Genomic DNA, 23,695 nt, shown 5'->3' on the forward strand with positions numbered 1-23,695 from the left:
TTAAAGCCATCTGTCTGGATAGCACCCCAAGGAAGGGTCTCTTCATAAAACCTCGTCTCCACACTAGATCTCTCTTTTATGCCTTTGTAAGAACAGTTTAAAATTTTATCTTTAATATTGTTTACATACATAGTTGAGAGGAATGCATGCCCATGTGGGCCTTCAATTAGGGTGAGGATGGTCAAGGTATGTAGGAAGTTGGGTGGGACAAATGTTTCAGTTTTTTTTTTCTAGTGTTTGTGCTGTTGGGGAAAAGGAGGAGGCCTTTCCTTCCTGTCAAACTACATCAGCACCCGGGGATGAGGGACAGTCATTTGGTGACACCTTAGAGACCCCAATGCGACACTAGATCTATTACATTTTTTTTTTTTTTGGCAGGGGAAGGGGGAAAGGGGTGCCTTTTGAAGAGCTTCCAAGGTGAGTGTAAGCATTTAAAAAGAATTATAGGGACCCAGTGCAGTAGCCTAGCGGCTAAAGCCCTCACCTTGCACGTGCCAGGATCCCATATGAGCGCTGGTTCTAATCCCGACGGCCCCACTTCCTATCCAGCTCCCTACTTGTAGCCTGGGAAAGCAGTGGAAGATGGCCCAAAGCCTTGGGACCCTTCATCCATGTGGGAGACCTGAAAGGCTCTGGGCTTCTGGCTTTGAATTGGTGCAGCTCCAGCCCTTGTGACTGCTTGGGGAGTGAATCAACAGACAGAAGATATTCCTCTCTGTCTCTTTTCCTCTCTGTATATATCTGACTTTCCAATAAAGATAAATAATAATAATAATAAAAGAAATCTGTACTTAAACACTTAGCTTGATGAAGGGGTACAATGGGCACTCTCATGCTAATGTGCACGTCTAAAGCGTACGAATCTTTTGCACTGTGATAAGGATTATGTCTAGATGATTGAACTTTCTTACTTTTCCTGAAAAGGAATACACACACACACACACACACACACACACACACGTATATTTAACACACATTATCTAGCGTCTCTGAGCTGCTGCGCTGTAAAAGGTACAATGAACAAGGACCCCATACCACTCAGCAGTGAGCCTTCCACCTGCCTTCCCCGTGACAAGGTATTCGTCTTCAGAAGGAAAGGTCTCATAACGACGTGAGAAAAGCAAGGAACAAATAAATGCTTAAAAATCCTTGTACCCCTCATCATTGCTTATAGCATCCTGGCGAATGGTAGTCGCTAATGAGGAGCCATTTGAATCTCCCTGGGTTGGTGGAACCGGACCAGGGACAAGCACGAAAAGGAGTCAGTCAGTGGTGTGTCAGGCTGCCTGGGAGGCGGAACTTACTCCCCGTCTGACGCTACTGAGCCAATCGCCGTCCGGTTCTGGCTTCGGGGGTGGGGTAAATATATACCACTTCCGTAGCTTGTTCACGCCTCCGTCCTGGTGAAGTACGAACTCAACGATTGGCTGCCAGGACTTGGGCGGGCGCGCAGGGATTGGCTGATGCATCGGAAAGCCCTGCGACAATAGGTTATTGGGAGGGCGGAAGGTTCGAATGGTCGAGACGACGGCTGTTGGTGTGTTTGTCCCGAGAGTGTGGCTCTTCAGACCTGAGGCGCGGCGCTTCTCGACCCTGAACTACACAGTCAGCAGGCGGACCTGCCCGCTAGTGAACTGCCTCCTGTCAGTAGGTTTCCTTTCGTTTGGCTGGAGTCTTCCCAGACGGGGGACTTGAGGTAAGCCTGCCTATCTTCCCCTTGTTGTCTCCTTAGGCTCCCGCCGACTTTACCTCAGAGGGCTCTGGGCGTTGCCACGACTTGGTAGGGTTGTCGAGTTGTGTCGGGCCTGGACAGGTCGCTTTTATTTGCACTTTTAAAGTGCCAGGGTCACCTTTTATGGGTGCCACGTCCCCCAAGCGAGGTTGTCGTTCCCTCTTTGGGGCCGCTCCCCGCCCTGCTGCAGTACTGAGCCCCTGGACTGGAAAGCGTGGAGCAGGTCCGTCGATGGTCTCATCTTTTTGTTAGGTTTTGCTTTTTTTCTGGTGAGAACTCAAGAGACCATGTCTGCAGATCTCTCTTCATCCACGAGAGAGGAGGGGAGCTGTGGCTCAGGACCCAGTTTTAGATGCAACCAGAGGAAGATGCTGCACCTGCTGCTGGAGAGAGACAGTTCCTTTACCATCTGTCCAGAGCTCCCTAGAACTCCGGTGGACAGGCTGCTCGGTGATTCTGCAAACCTCAGCATTTTATCTGGGTAAATCCACTTTTATTTTGACAGCTATCTCTTTTACTTTTCTGGACAGTTGTGTGTGTGTGTGTAGGAGATAGTTTAAAGGGTCATGTCTGAAAGATGAACATTGAAGTCTCGGTTCGGCTCTGCCCTTGACTGTGTGACCCTTTTGAATCTCAGACTTCCAGCGCATAGAAATAATTTTTCCTGTCTCACTAAAATCTTGTGAGAGTCAAATGATGTGATATCTTGGAACACTGCCACATTATGTGAGCTGGTCAGTTTATTCATAGTAATGTTGAGGTGGTGTTCTTGTGCTTTAAATTGTGGTCGTACCATGTCCTGATACCTTGGCTACCAGATTTCTTCCAAGAAGAAATCAAATCTGTGTGTTCGTGATGCACAACACAGAGGATGGGAGATCAAGAGTTCCTTTGTGAAAAACAAAAACTTTGAGCTCCCTTAAAAAAAAAAAAGCTATACTACTTCATTATGTTGATGAAGAGAAAATGTAGTCTTATTTTGGAGTCAAGAAATGTGGGAGATTTCTGTCAGTCCAGTCTGAAATGCTTAATACAAAGCAGTTGAATTTACTTATTTTTGTATGCTGTTCGGCTTGTTACAGACTTTAAAGATGTTTCAAATGAAGATAATGAAATGATCTTAGCAATTTAAGGATTGAAACTATTCAACAGTAATCTTGTTGTATTATTGTGTGTCAACAGAGATACCCCCAAACGTTGCCTGGATCTTTCGAATCTTAGCGGTGCGGAGGTGTTTGGCACTCAGCTTGCCACTGCTGCAGACCTTGATGAAACTGGTAGGGAGAAAGAAGGTGAAGAGCTCAAAGGGATGAATGACTTCTAAGGTAGAAAACCAGGTGGTTGAATAAATTTAAAAGGAGTAGGTTAAAGAGCTTACCTAGAGAGTTGAATTTGATGGATAACTAGAGGGTTTTGATAAGGATTAGGAGCACAAAGGAAAAGATAAAAACAGTAATAACAGTCACTTTTCATTTGAAAGTTAGACAAAAGTGAATATGTTTTGTTGACTGATTAATAGTGGGACTGAAGATTAATATGATCTGAGTAGTTTTGTGCCCTGGTGTAATCCCACCTGAGACAAAGAAACCAACACAAATACTTTAAAATTAGTTTTTATGTATGTTTATAAGTCTGTGTGCAAAAGGAATGGTTCATTAGTCAATGATGCTAATATTTCTTCCAATTTCAAATTTCCTGAATAATAAGTTTTCATTTCTGTTCATGAAAAAAAAAATCTCTATATGTTAACATAGAACAGTGTCTCCTAGAAAAAATTTTTTGAGAGATGCATATAAATCCTTAGTCTTCCATGAAGTTGTGCTTTATACCCTGGTATCTTTTACCAGTTAATACGTTTTATGTTCAAAAGTTCAGTCTTTGAAATTAATGTAACTTCCTGGTGAAGGACAAAATGTGAAGTTAAAAACAAAGATACGTGTGTAAAAATAGTGCATCTTACTGATTCTTCATGTCTCGTTGTAGGTCACATGGATTCTTCAGAACCTCAAGAAGTGCAGTTAAGTGGGATGTAAGTACATTTTTGCTAAATGAACTTCATGTGAATGCCATTCAGCTCTGGTCACAGGAATTTTAATCTATGGAGACTGGAGGTACAAAATTTTGGTTATAAGTGGGCTCCAGGATCTAGATTGCTTCCTTGATCATATTTTGGTTTTTCAAGACCCAAGTAGTGTTGTGAAAATACAAGCTATTTCTTTTAGACATAAAGCATAATCAAAATTATTTTTAAAAAATGTTATACTGCACTTCTGTGCAGGCTTTTATTTAAATATGAAAGATGCTTTATCCTAGTGATGGCAGTGGAGGGCCCAGCACAGTAACATAGTAGTTAAAGTCCTCAACTTGCATGTGCCAAGATGCCTTATGGGCGCTGGTCCTAATTCAAGAGGTCCCACTTCCCATCTAACTCCCTGCTTGTGGCCTGGGAAGGCAGTTGAGAACAGCCCAAAGCCTTGGGACCCTGTACCCGCTTGGGAGACCTGGAAGAAGCTCTTGCCACCTGGCTTCAGATCGGCTAGCTCTGATCATGGTGGCCACTTGGGGAGTGATTAAGCAGACAGAAGATCTTCCTATGTCTGTTCTCCTCTCTGCATATCTAACTTTTTAATAATAATAAAATAAAATCTTTTTTTGTTGTTGTTGTGTCCTTTTTTTTTTTTAATTTGTTGTATTGTTGTTGACAATCTTTACATAGTTAATTACGGTTAAAAAAAAGGTTCAGGGTGATAGGGAAGTGGGTAATACTATTATGTCCATATTGTTTCCATCGTGTATCTGAGGTAAAGGGAGATATTGAGGGAGAAGCCCCACCCAGTTTCCCGCCCACCCCAAGTCCCGGATGTGGGGCATGCTCTGAGATATTTGCTCAAGCAGTTTTAATAGTTCTCCAGTTATGAATCGCTGCCAGTTTCGCTCGATGAGGTCGTCCACTGATTGATATGGTGCATCATAAAATCTCCGTTTGTCCCATATTTTGCTGCCAACATATAGCTGAGATGAATGATTGACCTGTTCTTTTTTTTTTTTTAAATCTATTTTATTGTATTGTTGTTGACAATCTTTACATAGTTAATTACAGTTAAAGGAAAAAGAAGAAAAAAAAGAAAAAGAAAAAAAAAAGGTTCAGGGGGATAGGGAAGTGGGTAATGCTATTATGTCAATATTGTTTCCATCATGTATCTGAGGTAAAGGGGGATATTGAGGGAGAAGCCCCGCCTGGTTTCCCGCCCACCCCAAGACCCGGATGTGGGGCGTGCTCTGAGATATGTGCTCAAGTGGTGTTAATAGTTCTCCAGTTATGAATCGCTGCCAGTTTCGCTCAATGAGGTCGTCCACTGATTGATATGGTGCATCATAAAATCTCCGTTTGTCCCATATTTTGCTGCCAACATATAGCTAAGGTGAATGATTGACCTGTTCTGTCTTCTGTCTTTTAGTTCTGAGTCCAGCAGTTTGATTGGGGAGATCTCCAAAGAAACTTTGAGGTATTCCCAGACCAGATTCTTGTATGTTCTAGCAAGCACAGGGCCCGGCACAGTCCATCATCCTGATTAGCTGGTGGTTTCAATTGAAAATAAAATCTTAAAAAAAAAAAAGAAATATGGTAGTGGACATTGGGCTTAGAAGTAAAGACACCAGTTAGGACTTGCATATCTCGTGTCTGAGTGTCTGGATTATATTCCTGGTCCTGCTTTTGATTCCAGCTGGCTGCTGCTTCAGAACCTGGGAGGCAATGGTAGTGACTCAAGTGGTTGGGTTCTTACCTACATGAGAGCCTCACTTCACCATGAGCTTTTGCAGAATAAATCAGCAGATGGGAGTACTTACTTTCTCCCTATACTTATTTTCTGCCTGTCAAATGACTAAATTTATTTTTTATTTTTATTGCAAAGGTGGATATACACAGAGGAGGAGAGACAGAGAGGATGGTTCACTCCCCAAGCGGCCGCAATGGCCAGAGCTGAGCCAATACAAAGCCAGGAGCCAGGGGCTATTCCAGATCTCCCATGCAGGTGCAGGGTCCTAAGGCTTTGGGCCGTCCTCGACTGCTTTCCTAGGCCACAAGCAGAGAGCTGAATGGGAAGCAGGGCGCCGGGATTAGAGCTGGTGCCCATATGTGATCCCAGGCGTGCAAGGCGAGGACTTTAACAATTAGCTATTGCGCCAGGCCCGAATGACTACATTTAAAGAGAAATTTACACACTATAGCCTCTGGGTTCAGGGTGGCTGCGTCCTGGTGACTTACTGCTACACCAGTTGTGACTCTGACAAGTTTTTAACTTTATTAGGTCTCCATTTACTTGTAGCATGAAGGTGATTAAAGCATTTCTCATAAGCAGCTATTGTAAGCATTAAATAAATATATACATATGCCAAGCAGTCTGTATTGCTTGCTATTATTACTATTATGGACTAGTTTTAAAATAATTTTTTAAAGATTTATTTATTTTATTGGAAGGCAGGTATACAGAGAGGAGGAGAGACAGAGAGATCTTCCGACCGATGATTCACTCCCCAAATAGTCACAATGCCCAGAGCTGAGCCGTTCCAAAGCCAAAAAGCAGGAGCTTCTTTCAGGCTCCACATGGGTGCAGGGTCCCAAGGCTTTGGGGCATCCTTTGTTGCTTTCCCAGGCCACAAGCAGAGAGCTGGATGGGAAGCAGGGCCTCTGGGATTAGAAAGAGTGCCTATAAGGGATCCCAGTGTGTGCAAGGCGAGAGCTTTAGCTGGTAGATCACTGGAGGCCCCTATTATGGACTCTTTGTTGGAAAACTTAAATATTCAAAGAATTAATTTGATTTTAATGTTTGTTAAAGTTCATGGAAGTTTTTTTTTAAAGATTTGTTTATTTTTATTGGAAAGGCAGATTTACAGAGGGGAGAGACAGAGAGCTCTTCCATCTGCTAGTTCACTTCCCAAATGGCTACAACAGTCAGAGCTGAATCAATTGAAGCAGAGCTGAATCAATTGAAGCCAGGAGCTTCTTCTAGGTCTCCCATGTGGATGTAGGGTCCCAAGGCTTTGGACCATCTTCTGTTGCTTTCCCAGGCCATAAGCAGGGAGCTGTATTGAAAGTAGAGCAGGCGGGACATGAACTGGCATTCATGTAGGATCTGGGTGCTTAAAGGAAGAGGATTAGCCAATAGAGCCGTTGCGCTCAGTCCTGTAAATATTCCACTTGACCATTTAAGTCTTAGAACTTGTTCTTTTGATATGTATGTGAATTAGGTAGTACTTTCATTATACCTGAGAAATCTTTCCATGTCTATTTTTTTTTTAAAGATTTATTCATTTTATTACAGCCAGATATACACAGAGGAGGAGAGACAGAGAGGAAGATTCTCCGTCCGATGATTCACTCCCCAAGTGAGCCGCAACAGGCCGATGCGCGCCGATCTGAAGCCGGGAACCCGCCGCTGGGCCCTTTCCATGTCTATTTTTAAAAAAGTCTTATTATTGGGCCCGGCGGCGTGGCCTAGCGGCTAAAGTCCTCGCCTTGAAAGCCCTGGGATCCCATATGGGCGCCGGTTCTAATCCCGGCAGCTCCACTGCCCATCCAGCTCCCTGCTTGTGGCCTGGGAAAGCAGTTGAGGACGGCCCAAAGCTTTGGGACCCTGCACCCTGTGGGAGACCCGGAAGAGGTTCCGGGTTCCCGGCTTTGGATCGGCGCGCACCGGCCCGTTGTGGCTCACTTGGGGAGTGAATCATCAGATGGAAGATCTTCCTCTCTGTCTCTCCTCCTCTGTGTATATCTGGCTGTAATAAAATGAATAAATCTTTTTTAAAAAAGTTTTATTATTTATTTTTATTAGAAAGTCGGGTATACAGAGAGGAGGAGAGAAAGAGGGGAAAATCTTCCATCCGATGTTTCACTCCCCAAGTGGCCACGACTGGTGCTGAGCCAATCCAAAGCCGGGAGCCCAGAGCCTCTTTCAGGTCTCCCATGTGGGTGCAGGGTCCCAAGGCTTTGGGCCATCCTCCACTGCTTTCCCAGGCTACAGGCAGGGAGCTGGATGGGAAGCAGAGTCTCTGGGATTAGAACTGGTGCCCATATGGTATCTTTCGCATGCAAATTGAGGACTTTAGCTGCTAGGTTACCATGCTGAGCCCCATGACTATTTTTTTAAATTAAAGATTACAAAAGCAATTTGATTATGTACAATAACCAGGTAATAGATTTTTCAGGGTTTTTTTTTAATGACTTATTTTAATGTAAATCACAATTTCCATGTCATTTTCATCAATATGTATGAAAGTTTCATTTGTCTTTCATATATTTTCTTTGAATTACTTTAAATATTGTTACGATTTTAGACCAGATGGAATCCTGGAAGGGTAGAAATTGATTCAAGGAAAAATTAGCCCATAGTATTCAATGCTACAAAATCAGTAAATGATGTATCAGTTCTACATGTGATACAAGATAAGCTCATTCATTTTTGTTGCCTGTCTCTCTATATTTACATAAGTGACATGAGGGCATATGCCCAAGATAAACTGGAGTCATAATGTTTACCGTAGAAAATTCCTAGCGGGCAGTAGAGAACAGCCCAAAGTCTTGGGATCCTGCACCAGTGTGGGAGACCCATAACAGGCTCTGGGCTCCTGGCTTCGGATCAGCTCAGCTCCAGCTGTTGCAGCTGCTTAGGGAGTGAATCATTGTTGGAAACTCAGACCTAAAGAGAATAAGAGAAACAGAAGATCTTCTATCCACTGGTTCACTCCCCAAGAGGCCACAATGGAAGGAGCTGAGCCAATCCGAAGCCAAGAGCCAGGCGCTTCTTCCAGGTCTCCAACATGAGTGCAGGGTCCCAAGGTTTTGGCTGTAGATGCTTTCCCAGGTCAAAAGCAGAGAGCTAGAAGGTAAGTGGAGCATCCGGGCCACAAACTGACACCCAGATGGGACCCCGGTGCATGCAAAGCGAGGATGTTAGCCACTAGGCTACCACACCAAGCCCTAGGTTCCTGATTTCAACTCAGCCCATCCCTGCAGTAACCTAGGGGAATAAATCAGTGGAAGGAAGATCTTTCTGATTGTCTGTCAGATACTAAGTAAGTAAATAAATGAACTAGAAACTTGAATCTAAAAAATTGCTAAGTAAAAGTATTAAGATTGATATAGTATTTGATGTTGCCAATTAGACACTTGGCTGAAATTAGATTAAGTTACCTTGTGTCTGTAATGTTGTATTTGTTAAGAAAAAAATAGCGAAGCAAAAACTGCAACCTATTTATGTGCTCTGTGGACACCATAGGCATGGATGAACAAACAGTAGCTCAGAAAGATAGGCAGTGTTTCCCAAGGTTAAAGAGCTAAATGTTAAAATCAACCAGAATATTTCAAATAGATAAATAAATCTTTAAAAATAAAAAAAAGCTTAAGCAACTAAAAATAAATAAATAAAATAAACCATTGTTACGGAAGATTCCCAGTTGTCTAGTTTCCAGAGCCCCGGGTTACTACCTCACTGAAATGGTAGCTCGTGGATGGGCAGGAACAGATTTTTGTTCTGTAAAAAACTCTAAATCCGGGCTCGGCAGCGTGGCCTAGTGGCTAAGGTCCTCGCCTTGATCCCATATGGCCACTGGTTCTGATCCCAGCAGCTCCACTTCCTCTCTATCTCTCCTCCTCTCAGTATATCTGACTTTGTAATAAAAATAAAATAAATCTTTAAAAAAAAAAAGAAAAGAAAATTCCTAGTGCATTTTTTAATCAACTTGGGATATAAAGAAGGACTAAGACTTCTAGAATGGAATGGAAGAAAAGATAGACTTTTATGTGGAACTAGTGCATGGTATTTGGGCTTACTTTGACTGGTAGTTTGTTTTCATTTGTAGGAATCATCACCAGTGCCCTATGAAATGCAGCCCAGTGAGTAACCCTGCTCTTTGGGTTTGAGTTTGTTTCTCAGATGGGAGGCTTGGGCATGTTGGATGTTCTCAACAAGCAATCTCTTTTAGGTGCAGCTTTTGTGTAGCACTCCAAATGCTTTGGACCATGGGTGCCGAAAGAAAGCTCAAATCTGTACGTCACTCACGAAGAAAGAAAATGTGAGTGTTGAATTGAAATCTAAATGCATTAGCAGTTTTTCTTCTCTGAGTGAAGCAACTTATTGGTATCATTGTGGGATGACAGTTTGTGTGCTAGATAAGCAAACTGAGTCACTGGAGAAAAGAATTCTCTTTGAGATTTGACCCTAGAACAGAAAACTAAGTTGAAGCACTCCATTGCAAATCATCATTATTATTCATATTTAGTTGGTTGCTCTGAGAACAAAAATGGCTGTTATTGCAGTGTTAAGAATTGTTTTTCTTTCCTTTATAACAGGGCAAGTTATGTAACTTGTTCAGAAACTCTATGCTTTTACATACGAATGTAAATTTCTAAATTTCTTGTTTCCCCTTAGTCTAGCTTGTGAACCTCCATTCTGAGGAAGCCATTACCTTCCCATTTAAGCCTTAGGATATCCTTCAGTTCCAAGTTGAAACCTCACGAAGATAACCATGAAGATCATTCTCGAATTCCTTCACTGAATCCCCTTTTCTAGCCAGCTTTTTTCCCTTCCTGCTTCTCTTCCCTTGCCTTCCCCCAGGTCAGTATGCATAAAAGATAGATGCTTTTTTCCCATTAACTGAAATGTGCTTATATTTTTAGCAGTTCTAGTCAGTTTTTTCTTTATTTTATACTGCCTTTCTAATCTCCCTTTTAGAATCTCACCATCCCCTCTCCAGGCACACTTCTTCCCCAATCATGCTTGCATTCTTTTTTTTTTTTTTTTAATGCTTTATTTATTTTTATTGGAAATTCAGATACACAGTAAGGAGGAGAGACAGAGAAAAAGATATTTTGTCCATGGCCAGAACTGAGCTGATCCAGAGCCAGGAGCCAACAGCCCCCTCCAAGTCTCCCACGCGGGTGCAGGTTCCCAAGGCTTTGTTGGGCTGTCCTCGACTGCTTTCCCAGGCCACAAGCAGGGAGCTGGATGGGAAGCAGGAGCACTAGAATATGAACTGGGATCCAGATGGGATCTATTACATGCAAGGCGAGGACTTTAGCCACCAGGCTGCCGCACCGGACATTCATTTTGCTTATATCCTAACATCATCAAATTAGTATCCTCCACTCAAACCATAATTTGAATCTTCAGGATATAGGGTCATCCTTGATTACATGTAACAAGTTTCAAGAGAATTATTTATGGTACAATCAAATCAAGTGTTTTTGACAGAGTCCACTAGTATGTCTCTTCTTGTGCCAATGTGGTTTTTGTTACACAGGAAGGCAACACTTTAAAACCTTTGCAGTGGCAGTCACCTGGGAACCTAAAGTTTCGAGAGAGACCAAAGAGGCTTTTTGCGTCTCCCCTTTCTCTTCTGGTGAGTTGTTAAGGGTTTGTTTCTCAGGTGGTAGGTATAATAAAGTGTCTGGGTTTATGATCCTCAGCATTTTTTCTCCGATGCCTTGGGTGAGAAAAGGGATTGGAGGAGTAAAGCTTGAGCTGTGAAAAGAGAGAAGGCATAATATTCTGAGCTTTTCATTTGGTTAAGTTGAAGCAGAAGAGGTGGGAGTTTGTTGTAGCTGGTAAGATGTTACTTGGGATACCTGCCTCTTACAGTGCCAGGGTTTGAGTTCCGGCGTCACTTCAGATTCCAGCTTCTTGGTAATGCACATACCCTTGGAGGGAACAAATGATGACTCAAGTAGTTGGAATACTGCCACCCACATGGGAGACCTGGATTGAGTTCCTGGCTTTTACCATTAGCGTGGTCCAGCTCTTACTATACAGGCATTTGAGAAGCAAATGGAATAGCTATATATGTCTATGCCTTTTATAATGTTCATGAAAATCCCTATAAATAAAAAGCCATGCATGGATTTGAATTTTTTTAAAGATTTACTTTATTTTTATTGGAAAATCAGATATACAGAGAGAAGGAGAGACAAAGAAGAAGATTTTCTATCCGTTGATTCACTCCCAAGTGGCTGCAACGGCTGGAGCTGAGCCAATTCGAAGCCAGGAGTCCAGAGCCTCTTCCTTATCTCCCACGTGGTGTCAGGGTCCCAAGGCTTTGGGCCGTTCTCAACTTCTTTCCCAGGCTACAAACAGGTAGCTGGATGGGAAGCAGTGCTGCCAGGATTAGAACTGGTGCCCATTTGGCATCCCAGCATATGCAAGGTGAGGACTTCAGCTGCTGGGCTACCACTCTGGGCCATGGATTTGAAAATAAACTGAATTCCACTTCCCCACAGAATTTTTATAAAGGATTTATTTATTTTTTTTACTGTCAGTTTTTTTAAGAGAATCGCCCAAGTCCTAGGGTTTCTTTTCTTTTGAAAGATTTGTTTATTTTTTTAATTGGAAAGGCAGATATTCAGGAGGAGGAGAAACAGAGAGGAAGCTCTTCCGTCTGATGGTTCACTCTCCGAGTGGCTGCAATGGCTGGAATTGAGCCATTCCGAAGCCAGGAGCTTCTTCCAGGTCTCCCACACAGGTTCAGGGTCCCAAGGCTTTGGGCTATCCTTGACTGCTTTCCCAGGCCACAAGCAGGGAGCTGGATGGGAAGCGGGGCCACTGGGATTAGAATCAGCATCCATATGGGATCCCAGCACGTTCAAGGTGAGGACTTTAACCATTACGCTATTGCGCTGAGCCCTAATGTCAGATTTTACAGAGATCTTCCATTCACTGGTTTGCTGCATAGATGTCTACTATAGCCAGAGGTGGGTCAGTCTGAAGCTGGGAGCCAGAAGATTCTTCTGACTCTCCCACATGGGTGCAAGGGCCCAGCCTTGGACCATCCTCTGCTGTTCTCCCAGGCCATTAGCAAGCTTGTTCAGAAGTGGGGCAACCAGGATTTGAAACAGAATTGATATGTGCAATAACCATTTGTGATGTATTTTCTTGGCCATTGTGTATATTCTTTAGAGAAATGTCTATAGAATCCTGTTTAGAGTATTTTTTGTTAGCTTTCAAATATGGGATGATCTTACATATTCTGATATGAATCCCTTGTTGGGTGTATTATTTGTAAATTATTTTCTTAACATTTTCTAGGTTGCCTTTTCACGTTTTAAAAAACTTTTTGACACTTTTTTAAGTTTAATTTTTAAGAAAAACTTTATGGTACTCGCATTCTTATGATTTAATTCTTTGAAAGGCAGATTTAGAGAGAAAAAGAGAACAGGGAAGAGAGATCTTACAGTTACCAATTTACTCCCCAAGTGGTAGTAATGACATGGGCAGGCTGAAATCAGTAGCTGGAACACCATCCCATTCTTTCTTTTTTTTTTTTTTTTTTTTATCCATTTTATTGTATTGTTGTTGACCATCCCATTCTTTCACATAGATTCCAGGGGTCCAGTCATTTGCACTGTTTTCTGCTGCTTTCCCAGGACATTTGCTAGAAACTGCATCACAGGTGGAATAGTCCGCACTTAAACTGGTATGCATATGGGATGCTGTTGCAGGTTGCAGCTTAATGTGCTATCCCACAATGTCAGCACTTACAGTGTCCTTTGACACAAGTTGCATTTCGATGAACACAAAGTTACATCTTTGTTGTTTGTTATATTTTGGTGTCAAATCCAAGGAATTGCCAAATCCAGTGTCATTAAATTTTTCTACCTGTATTTTCTTCTAAGAGTTTTATAGTTTGGGTTAAATTCAATCCTCTGAAATATCTGGAGTTAATTTTTGTACACCGTGTAAGCCAAGGATCCTAAATAAGCTTTAATGCTGTTTATATGCTTGACAGGACAATGGAAACTTGGTAGAAAATGAGGTGAATTGCCTGGGTAGTCCCATTACTCTATTTCCAAAATTGAATAAAAGCCCAGATGTAGTAGAAGATCAAGCCAGAGAGATTTCAAGTGAATTGATGGAATTTTCCCTGGAGGATCAAGAAGAGAGCAAGGTAGGTCTGATGGCGCTTTTGTATTAAAATTCCTTCATTCTTATTTTTTTAAAAAGATTTATTTATTTATTTTTATTGCAAAGTCAGATATACAAAGAGGAGGGGAGATGGAGAGGAAGATCTTCCGTCCAATGATTCACTCCCCAAGTGACCCTAACGGCCAGTGCTGCGCCAATCCGAAGCCAGGAACCAGGAACCTCCCCCGGATCTCCTACATGGGTGCGGGGTCCCAAGGCTTTGGGCTGTCCTTGACTGCTTTCCCAGACCACAAGCAGAGAGCTGGATGAGAAGCTGGGCCATTGGGATTAGAACCAGCAGTCCATATTGGATTGTGGCACTTACAAGGCGAGGACTTTAGCTGCTAGGCTACGGGGCCGTGCCCCCTTCATTCTTGAATATAGTACTGTCTGTCTTAATTTGGTGCAGCCACTGTACTAAATAGTTAGACCATAAAAATCATGAAGGTGTGGTCTTTGGGTTGTAAGAGGCTGCGAGGGCATCGGGTCACCAAGTAAGTTTTCGCATTGCTGGACGGGCAGGTAGCAGGTAGTAGTTTGTGTAGGTCACCACTGAGGTCATTTCCTGTAGGTAACAGCTGCAGCATAGTTATGGGCAGAGTACACCTGAAAGGGTTTTCAGGTATCTTGTAATGTAATCCTTTTGTTTCCATGTGTCCTTAACGCATCACTGGAAGATCCATATGTGTAGTCTACAGCTTATAAATCATTGATATACTAACATGCCTAAAAGCATTTGAGGCATTTAGTGCTTAAATTTTTTATTATTATTTGAATAGGCAGAGTTATACAGAGAGGAGAGACAGAGAAAGATTTTTCATTCACTGGTTCACTTCCCAAATGACTGTCATGGCTGAAGCTGAGCCAGTCTGAAGCCAGGATCCTGGAGCCTTTCTGCACCTCCGACTTGGGTATCTGGGCCCAAGGACTTGGGACATCTTTTGCTGCTTTCCTGGGGACATTAGTGGATAGCTGGATGGGAAGTGAAACAGCCAGGACTTGAACGCATGCCATATGGGATGCCAGCAGTGCAAGTAGAGGCCAAAGCTACTCATGTCACGGCACCAGCCTCCATTTAGAATTTTTGAATCTACTTAATTTCTTTTTTTAATGTTTATATAATTTTTTATAATAAATTTACTTTTGATGATGTTTGCATAGTTAAGGATGAATGCCCATGTAGACCACTGATTTAGGGAGGAGAGGGTTGAGGAGTGGGAGAAAGTGGGTGAGACAACTGTTTCTAATCTCCTACAGCCCAATCGATCATTACCCTGCGATGAGGGATAGCCACCCTATGTCATCCCAGGGTCCCCTCTGTGGAGCATGTTCTGAGAGTACTGCTAAAGTGTTTGTTACAGTTCTGAGAAGCTGAAAGGTTGGGGAAATCCTTTCAAAGTCCATTGTCTGACACAATCCACTCTCTCAGAGACTTGAAATCAAAGCTTGGCAGGGAGAGCTGTCCAATTTGTTCTGCCCTCCATGGTATTAGACATCCTCTACAGGTTCCAGTGAACTGGTTATCATGTCCCTCATGCACATCTAGGCATGTTGTTGGATACACAGGCTTCAACAACCTAGGAGATCCAGTTCTGACACATGTACTCCACGGTCAGACCACCAATCCAGTATTTTTCCCCTTAGATGGAGTTTTGAGTCCAGTAGTCTAGACTTCGTCTACTGGCATGCCCACATCTGCTCCAATATGTCTTTTTTTTTTTAAGGTTTTTTATTTTTATCAGAAAATCAGGAGGAGAGACAAAGAGGAAGATCTTCTGTCCGTTGATTCACTCCCCAAGGTCACAATGGCTGGAGTTGAGCCAGTCCGAAGCCAGGAGCCCAGAGTATCTTCCTGGTTTTCCATGTGAGTACAGGATCCCAAGGCTTTGGGCTGTCCTTGTTTGCTTTTCCAAGCCACAAGCAGAGAGCAGGATGGGAAGAGGGGCTGCCAGGATTAGAACCGGCACACATATGGGATCCTGGCACGTTCAAGGTGAGGACTTTAGCTGCTAAGCTGTGGCGCTGGGCTCCCAACATATCTTAAAAAAAAAAAAGCAACTATGCTGGGATTCTGGTATATAATTAATACAAATTTGGCATTAACCAGGCCCAGAATGCCTGCCAGCTATTAACTGCTTTTCTCCCAGCAGTATAACATTTTCCTGAATACAAAAAAATCAACCTAGGCAGGTGTCTGCAGCAGAGGTGAATCTACTTAATTTCTTAGAAACAGGGCCTGGGTGTTGGCTCATGGCTAAATCCTCGCCTTGCACGTGCCAGAATCTCATATGGGCGCTGCTTTATGTCCCAGCTGCTCCATTTCCTATCCAGTTCCCTGCTTGTGGCCTGGGAAAGCAGTGGAGGACAGCCCAAATCCTTGGGAACCTGCACACACATGGGAAACCCTGATAAGTTCCTGGCTCCTGGTTTTGGATTGGCTCAGCTTCAGGCGTTGCAGCCACTTGGGGAGTGAACTAGTGGATGGAAGATCTTTCTTGGTTTCTCTTTGTCTCTCTGTTAATTGGCCTTTCCAGTAAAAATAAAACAAATCTTTAAAAATTTCTTGGAAACAAGTACGGCTGTGGATGTGTCCTTTTTTTTTTTTTAAGATTTACTTATTTTTATTGTGAAGTCAGATATACAGAGAGGAGGAGAGACAGAGAGGAGATCTTCCATCCGATGTCTGATGATTCACTCCCCAAGTGAGTGCAATGGCTAGTGCTGTGCTGATCCGAAGCCAGGAGCCAGGAGTTTACAAAGAAGTTTACAAAGTCTGAGAAAACAACCACAAAACAATTCTATCACATTAAGAAATGTTCTAATTAAAAGTTTTGGTTACAAATGACAGAAATTAATTCTAGTTTTCTCGAGCAGAGATAGGATTCTTTGTAGTGCAAAGTAGTGTAGAACCCAGAGAATCACCAAGCAGTTTGGAAAACTGGGTGAAGTCTTGGTCAAAATACTGCTAACATCAAACTTGCACAAGTAGGCATTCATTAAAGTATTGAATAGCTATGTAAATGCAGAAGTCTGGGAGTCACATGGAGGTCTTACCTGATATCACATAATCAAATTAGTAAACATTGCCACTGACTTCAACTGAAAGGTGCACATTGGACAGCTCTGAAGCTGTGAGAGGTAGGAAAGTTTTTCAGAGCTGTGGTTTTGCTTTTTAGTTCAGATTTTATCATGAGTAATAAAGACTATCAGTTACTTTCTTTGCATTTAACAAGCTAATGCTGTTCATTTTCTAGAAAATACCTGCCAAATGGCCCAGTTTTTTTTTAATTTTTAACGTTTACTTAATTATCTATTTTTTTTTTTAAATTTATTTTATTTTCATTACAAAGTCAGATATACAGAGAGGAGGAGAGACGGAGAGGAAGATCTTTGTCCGATAATGGCGGGTGCTGTGCCGATCCGAAGCCAGGAGCCAGGAACCTCCTCCAGGTCTCCCACGCGGGTGCAGGGTCCCAAAGCATTGGGCTGTCCTCGACTGCTTTCCCAGGCCACAAGCAGGGAGCTAGATGGGAAGTGGAGCTGCCAGGATTAGAACTGGCGCCCATATGGGATCCCGGCGCTTTCAAGACGAGGACTTTAGCTGCTAGGCAGTGGTGCCGGGTCCACTTATTTATCTATTTATTTGAAAGTCAGAGTGACAGAAAGGGAAAGACCTTTCATATGCTGTTTCTCTCTGTAAATGAACTAGACTTTAGGCCAGTGTAAAGCTAGGAGCCTGGCATCCATGAGGACATTTTGTGTGAGTGGCTGGGACCCCAGCACCTGAGCCATCTTCTTCCTTCTCAGGTACATTATCAGAAAGCTGGAACTGAACTAGAATACTCAGGTGGGATGTTGGTTTTGAAACTGCCAGTTCAACTCACTGTGCTACCATGTTGTTCCCGTAGGGATGGCTATAGTGAAGAATATATATGCCATGAAAAAAAATGATAATACTGAGTTTATATGATTACTCAATTAGATATTTTCATTAAAATCTGTAGGTATAATTCATTTTAGCAAAATTCCCTGTCTTTCTAGCTTTTTCAGTGTTTTGAACTCCCAGATTTGTAAAGTGGCCAATGATTCCTAAAAGAGTAAAAACATTGCATGGGTGAATATTGAGTGTACTCTAGATCAGTTGGCCTGGGATTGTACTACGCCAGCTTCTCATAACTGGGGAACGTAATTCGCTAGACACAGTAGTAGTACCATCATCATCATCATCCCCCCTTGACAGAGCATTTCCATTCTTTGCAATAAGTTGCCATTTATTTTTTTTTTAAAGGTTTATTTATTTCATTACAAAGTCAGATATACACAGAGGAGGAGAGACAGAGAGGAAGATCTTCCATCCGATGATTCACTCCCCAAGTGAGCCGCAACGGGCTGGTGCGCGCCGATCCGATGCCGGGAACCTGGAGCCTCTTCCGGGTCTCCCACGCGGGTGCAGGGTCCCAATGTATTGGGCCGTCCTCAACTGCTTTCCCAGGCCACAAGCAGGGAGCTGGATGGGAAGTGGAGCTGCCGGGATTAGAACCAGCGCCCATATGGGATCCCGGGGCTTTCAAGGCGAGGACTTTAGCCGCTAGGCCACGCCGCCGGGCCCATTTATTTTTTTGTATAAATGTGTTGGAAACAATCTGTCAGAATAATAGTGTCATTTCTGTTTTTGAAAATAGTTCTGCTGTCTTGTTGGCTTCTGTCCTTGAACTACATAAAACCAGAGAAGATTTTTTTATGAATCCATCCACCCCCTCAGGGGGAGGCTGAATTGATTTTTTTTTTTTAAGATTTATTCATTTTATTACAGCCAGATATACACAGAGGAGGAGAGACAGAGAGGAAGATCTTACATCCGATGATTCACTCCCCAAGTGAACCGCAATGGGCCGGTGCGCGCCGATCCGAAGCCGGGAACCAGGAACCTCTTCCGGGTCTCCCACGCGGGTGCAGGGTCCCAATGCATTGGGCCGTCTCAACTGCTTTCCCAAGCCACAAGCAGGGAACTGGATGGGCAGTGGAGCTGCCGGGATTAGAACCGGCGCCCATATGGGATCCCGGGGCGTTCAAGGCGAGGACTTTAGCCGCTAGGCCACGCCGCCGGGCCCCAGAGAAGATTTTTGTCACCTTCGTTATTGTCATCATAATAGCTGCAAAAAATCAAAAGCATTAGGAAAGCTACAGAATATAGATTCCAGGAATAGACCCATGCCCATATGGTCTGTTGATAATTCAACTAAGATATAAAGGCAATCTGGAAAGTATGATCTCTTTCTCTAGTTTCAAAAAAAAATTTGTGTTTATCTGAAAGGCAGATCTACAAGACAGAGAGATCCTCCAGTTGTTGGTTTACTCCCCAATGACTGCAGTGGCTGGAGCTGAGCCTGTCTGAAGCCAGGAGCCGGGAGCTTCACCCAGGTCTCCTACATGGGTGTTTCAGTCACTTCCTAATCCAGTTTCTGATCATGTGTTTGGTAAAGCAGTGGCCTAAGTGCTTGGAATGCTCCCTATCAGCCATGTGGAAGACTTAGATGGAATTCCAAGTTCCTGGCTTTGGTTTGGCCTACCCAGGCCATTGGCCATTTTGGGAGGGAACTAGCAGGTTGATTTATGTCTGTCTGTCTGCCTGTCTCTGCATTTCAACTAAATAAATAAAATCTTTTTTTTTTTTAAAGATTTATTCATTTTATTACAGCCAGATATACACAGAGGAGAGACAGAGAGGAAGATCCTCCATCCGATGATTCACTCCCCAAGTGAGCCGCAGCGGGCCAGTGCGCACCGATCCGAAGCCAGGAACCTGGAACCTCTTCCGGGTCTCCCACGTGGGTGCAGTGTCCCAAAGCTTTGGGCCGTCCTCAACTGCCTTCCCAGGCCACAAGCAGGGAGCTGGATGGGAAGTGGAGCTGCCGGGACTAGAACCGGCGCCCATATGGGATCCCGGGGCGTTCAAGGCGAGGACTTTAGCCGCTAGGCCACGCCGCCGGGCCCAGTAAATAAAATCTTGAAAGAAATAGAGCTCTAAATGTCAAACCTAAAGTAAAACATCTGTGGGGCCTGAAGTTTGGGCATTGCAAATTAGGCTGCTGTTTGCAGTGCCAACATTCCTTACCTGAGTACCAGTTTGAGTCCCAGCTTCACTTCCTATCCAGCTTCCTGCTCAGGTGCCTAGCAAGGCAGCAGAAGATGACCCAAGAATGTGGGTCCCTGCTACCCACTTGGGAAACCAGGATGTAGTTCCTAGTTCCTGGCTTCAGCCTGATACAGACCTGCCTATTGTGGGCATTTGAGGAGTGAAGATCTCTGTCTCTTCCTCTCTACTTGTCTGTCTTTCAAATACATCAATTTTTTTAAAAACAAAATGGGGGTCCAGCATTATGATGTAGAGTAAAGCCATCTTCCACAATGCAAAAATCCCATATGAGCTGGTTCATACCCCCAGCTGTTCCACTTCTAATACTGCTCCCTGTTATTGGCCTGGGAAAGCAGTGGAGGATGGCTCAGATGCTTGGACCATGTGGGAGACAAGCAAGAAGCTCCTGGCTTCATCCTGGCCCAACCCTGGCCTTGCAGCCATTTGGAGAGTGAATCAGTGGATTGGATATCTCTATCCCTTCCTCTCTCTTTAGAACTCTGATCTTCAAACTAAATTAGTCTTTTTTTAAAAAAATTAAATAGCTTGGTTCTGCCAGGATCCCATATAGGTACTAGTTCTAATCCTGCATCCCTGCTTCCCATCCAGCTTCCTGCTAGTGTCCTGGGAAAGCAGTCAAGGATAGCCCAAAGGCAGCAAAGGATGGCTTAGTTCCTTGGGCCCTTGGTACCCACAAGGGAAACCAAGGAAAAGCTCCAGGCTGCTGGCTTCTGACTGGCCAAACAACAGTTGTTGTAACCTTTTAGGGAGCGGATCCAGTGGATGGAAGATTTCTCTGTGTTTCTACTTCTGTTTATAAAAGCTGCTTTTCCAATAAAAAAATAAATTTAAAAAATTAAGCGTATGGTACTGGGATTGTGGTGCATCAGGTTAATCCAATGCTTAGGATCAGAGTACTTGGGATTAAGTTCTGACTGTCTCCTGGGTTGTTTGTTTGCTTGAGCTTAATTATTTCTCCTTTTTTTCATGTTTAATTACCAGGAAAGGAAACCTGATTGGTCCAGATTGTTTTTTTCTTATTCTGCACCACTCAATAGATGTGTTCCTTATGCAGTATAGTCAAGTTATCAGTGGATGGGGATAGGGTAGAAAGAAACATATGGGTGTTGTGGCAGTTGGGTGGGGGGTCCAAGGGAGAAGGTGGATGTAGTAGATGCAAAATACTGGGACATAAAATATGTACTGCACAGTTCGTTGGCACCATGAGCAAGGGAGTTTCCTTAGAACTATTCGTATGACAAACATCATGATAGTCAGAGTTGGCATAAAGTAAAATATTGATGTTCTTATTGTCCTTTGTTAGCCTGTCTTCTGGTTACGGTTCCCTCATTGCCCAGCTGCCTTCTAAACCAATGTGTGACACTAGTGAGGTTAGTGTGGCGAGAGAGAAAAAGCTCTTGCCTGTTATCTAGGCCAGAGGTAGAAGCCTCATGGTATCTTGGGACGGAGGATAGAATCTTGGATTAGTTGATAGTTATCAGTGGTCATTTAGTAATTCTCCCTGCGTCTGTGTATAATATAATGCCCAAGTCATGCCTTTCAAAGAAGCAATAATCTGTTCTCAATACTTTGGTCTTATTTCTGTGTCAATAACTCTCAAAGCTGCTTCTTCATAGTATTTGATCCAGGTTTTTTTCTGCTGAGTTCCATAGTATCGATCTTATAATGGTCATCATACTATGGCATTCTAATATTTCCTTTTTTTTTTTTTTTGCATTATATTTAACTTGTGATTGTTTCTTCTCGTTAGTAATTACTTTTTTTTTAAAAAAAGATTTTATTATTATTGGAAAGCCAGATATACAGAGAGGAGGAGAGACAGAGAGGAAGATCCTCCATCCGATGATCCACTCCCCAAGTGAGCCGCAACGGGCTGGTGCACGCCGATCCGAAGCCAGGAGCCAGGAACCTCCTCCGGGTCTCCCACGCGGGTGCAGGATCCCAAAGTTTTAGGCCGTCCTCAACTGCCCTCCCAGGCCACAAGCAGGGAGCTGGATGGGAAGTGGAGCTGCCAGGACCAGAACCGGCGCCCACATGGGACCCCAGCGCGCCCAAGGTGAGGACTTAAGCCACTAGGCTACGCCGCCGGGCCCAGTAATTACTTTTTAAGAAGACCGAGTTACACTTTTCTCTTCCAGTCACCGAAACTACCATCAGCAAAATGACATACACATGTTATTTAATAATTTCTCATCAAAGCTATTTTAAAAGGCTTCTCATTTCATATTCCCAAACAGGCATCCCTGAATAGAAGCTGCCTGTATCGCTCACCCTCAATGCCAGAGGGTTTGAATAGGCCAAGAGTGAAGCAGGTAAAATCTAAGGACAATGTGATACCAGATCAAACACACAAAAAGTATTGTTCTGGCCCTGAAATGTTTAGGAAGGTAAGACTTTTTTTTTTTTTTTTTTTAAGATAAGAACATGTTAACTTTTCTATCTCATTGTCCTTGGTGCTATTCTGTTCTGGGGATTCCTTTTTCATCTTTTTTCTTTGTTCTTGGCCTCTTTTTGTCTTTTCTTTGTCTGTACTCATGTATAGAACATTTCACAGTAAATGTGTGTTTTTTTTGTTTTTTTGTTTTTTTTTAAGATTTATTCGTTTTATTACAGCCAGATATACAGAGAGGAGGAGAGACAGAGAGGAAGATCTTCCGTCCGATGATTCACTCCCCAAGTGAGCCGCAACGGGCCGATGCGCGCCGATCCGAAGCCAGGAACCTGGAACCTCCTCCGGGTCTCCCATGCGGGTGCAGTGTCCCAATGCATTGGGCCGTCCTCGACTGCTTTCCCAGGCCACAAGCAGGGAGCTGGATGGGAAGTGGAGCTGCCGGGATTAGAACCGGCGCCCATATGGGATCCCGGGGCTTTCAAGGCGAGGACTTTAGCCGCTAGGCCACGCCGCCGGGCCCTAAATGTGTGTTTTATAGTATAGTTTGAGAAGTGATGGCATCATACTGTCTTCTCGACTTTTTGTAAAACCCGAGAAAGTGCGAGGGAACGAACGGGGACAGAGTCTCACTGCTGCTTTTGTACAGGCTGCAGAAATGGCATCACAGAACAGATTGGTGTGGTAGAAAGCCACTTCTGCAGAACCTAGCCCTCATTCCTTTTCTTAAAAAAAAAAAATCTTACTATCCCTAGATATTTTAAAACCAATATGCGATATTATAGGAAAATGGAAGATGGAAATGAACAAAGAAGCAACAAATGTAAAATATTTATAATCCCATATATCAGAAATAAACCACTATTAGTACTTGATCTATGTTCTTCCAGGCATTTTTCCCATACAAATATATAAAAGTTTGTTTGTCTTGTGTTAAAGTGTGATTACAGAGTACATGACTCCTAACACTTAATGATATCATGACCTTATTTCCCTGTCAATAAAATTAGCCAACATTGTACTTTGTATTGTATCATGGCAATCTATAATGCATGGAAAGTGATTTGTTTAACCAAGACCCTGTAATATGTATTCCTAATGATACGCTGTCTGAACTTGCTATAATAATCCATCATTATTGCCAAGTCCTTGTGCTTGTCTTTATCTCCTTGGGGAAAGAAGTACAAATATTAAGTGAAAAGGTATACTATTATTAATGAGTCCCCACTCCTCCATCCCTGCTCTCTAAAGCTTTAACATGAGGACTGGGCTTGAGTGGGAATCTTGTCATATTCAGGGTGCAGGCCCGAAGAAGACAGTCTCCCTCTGTGACATTAGTATCGCTTTCATGCTGGAGGAAGAGTCCAACCAGGGGCAACTGACTGGTGATTTTTCCAAGGTGAGTCTGAATTCAGTAGTTCATTTTGCATCTGAGCCTTTTATCCTCACTTTGCAGAGATACT

General features: G+C 43.2%; 1 protein-coding gene across 2 annotated transcripts in view; it reads left to right on the plus strand.

Moving 5' to 3' along the window:
- The first annotated feature begins 1,911 nt into the window (after nucleotides 1-1,911).
- CDC25C (cell division cycle 25C) overlaps nucleotides 1,912-23,695 on the plus strand; it is a 29,152-nt gene continuing 7,368 nt past the window's right edge. The window contains exons 1-9 of one of the 2 annotated variants that reach the window (XM_058677243.1): nucleotides 1,913-2,213; nucleotides 2,915-3,009; nucleotides 3,716-3,761; nucleotides 9,593-9,626; nucleotides 9,716-9,805; nucleotides 11,033-11,131; nucleotides 13,511-13,669; nucleotides 22,081-22,230; nucleotides 23,530-23,631. In XM_058677243.1, the coding sequence (XP_058533226.1) occupies nucleotides 2,020-2,213; nucleotides 2,915-3,009; nucleotides 3,716-3,761; nucleotides 9,593-9,626; nucleotides 9,716-9,805; nucleotides 11,033-11,131; nucleotides 13,511-13,669; nucleotides 22,081-22,230; nucleotides 23,530-23,631 (969 nt within the window). In that variant the 5' untranslated portion in view covers nucleotides 1,913-2,019. Of the gene's footprint in view, nucleotides 2,214-2,914; nucleotides 3,010-3,715; nucleotides 3,762-9,592; nucleotides 9,627-9,715; nucleotides 9,806-11,032; nucleotides 11,132-13,510; nucleotides 13,670-22,080; nucleotides 22,231-23,529; nucleotides 23,632-23,695 lie in introns of both variants that reach the window. The other variant, XM_058677244.1, reaches the window with a different exon arrangement.

The sequence above is a fragment of the Ochotona princeps genome, chromosome 19, assembly GCF_030435755.1.
Source record: "Ochotona princeps isolate mOchPri1 chromosome 19, mOchPri1.hap1, whole genome shotgun sequence".
NCBI classification, from domain to species: Eukaryota; Metazoa; Chordata; class Mammalia; order Lagomorpha; family Ochotonidae; genus Ochotona; species Ochotona princeps.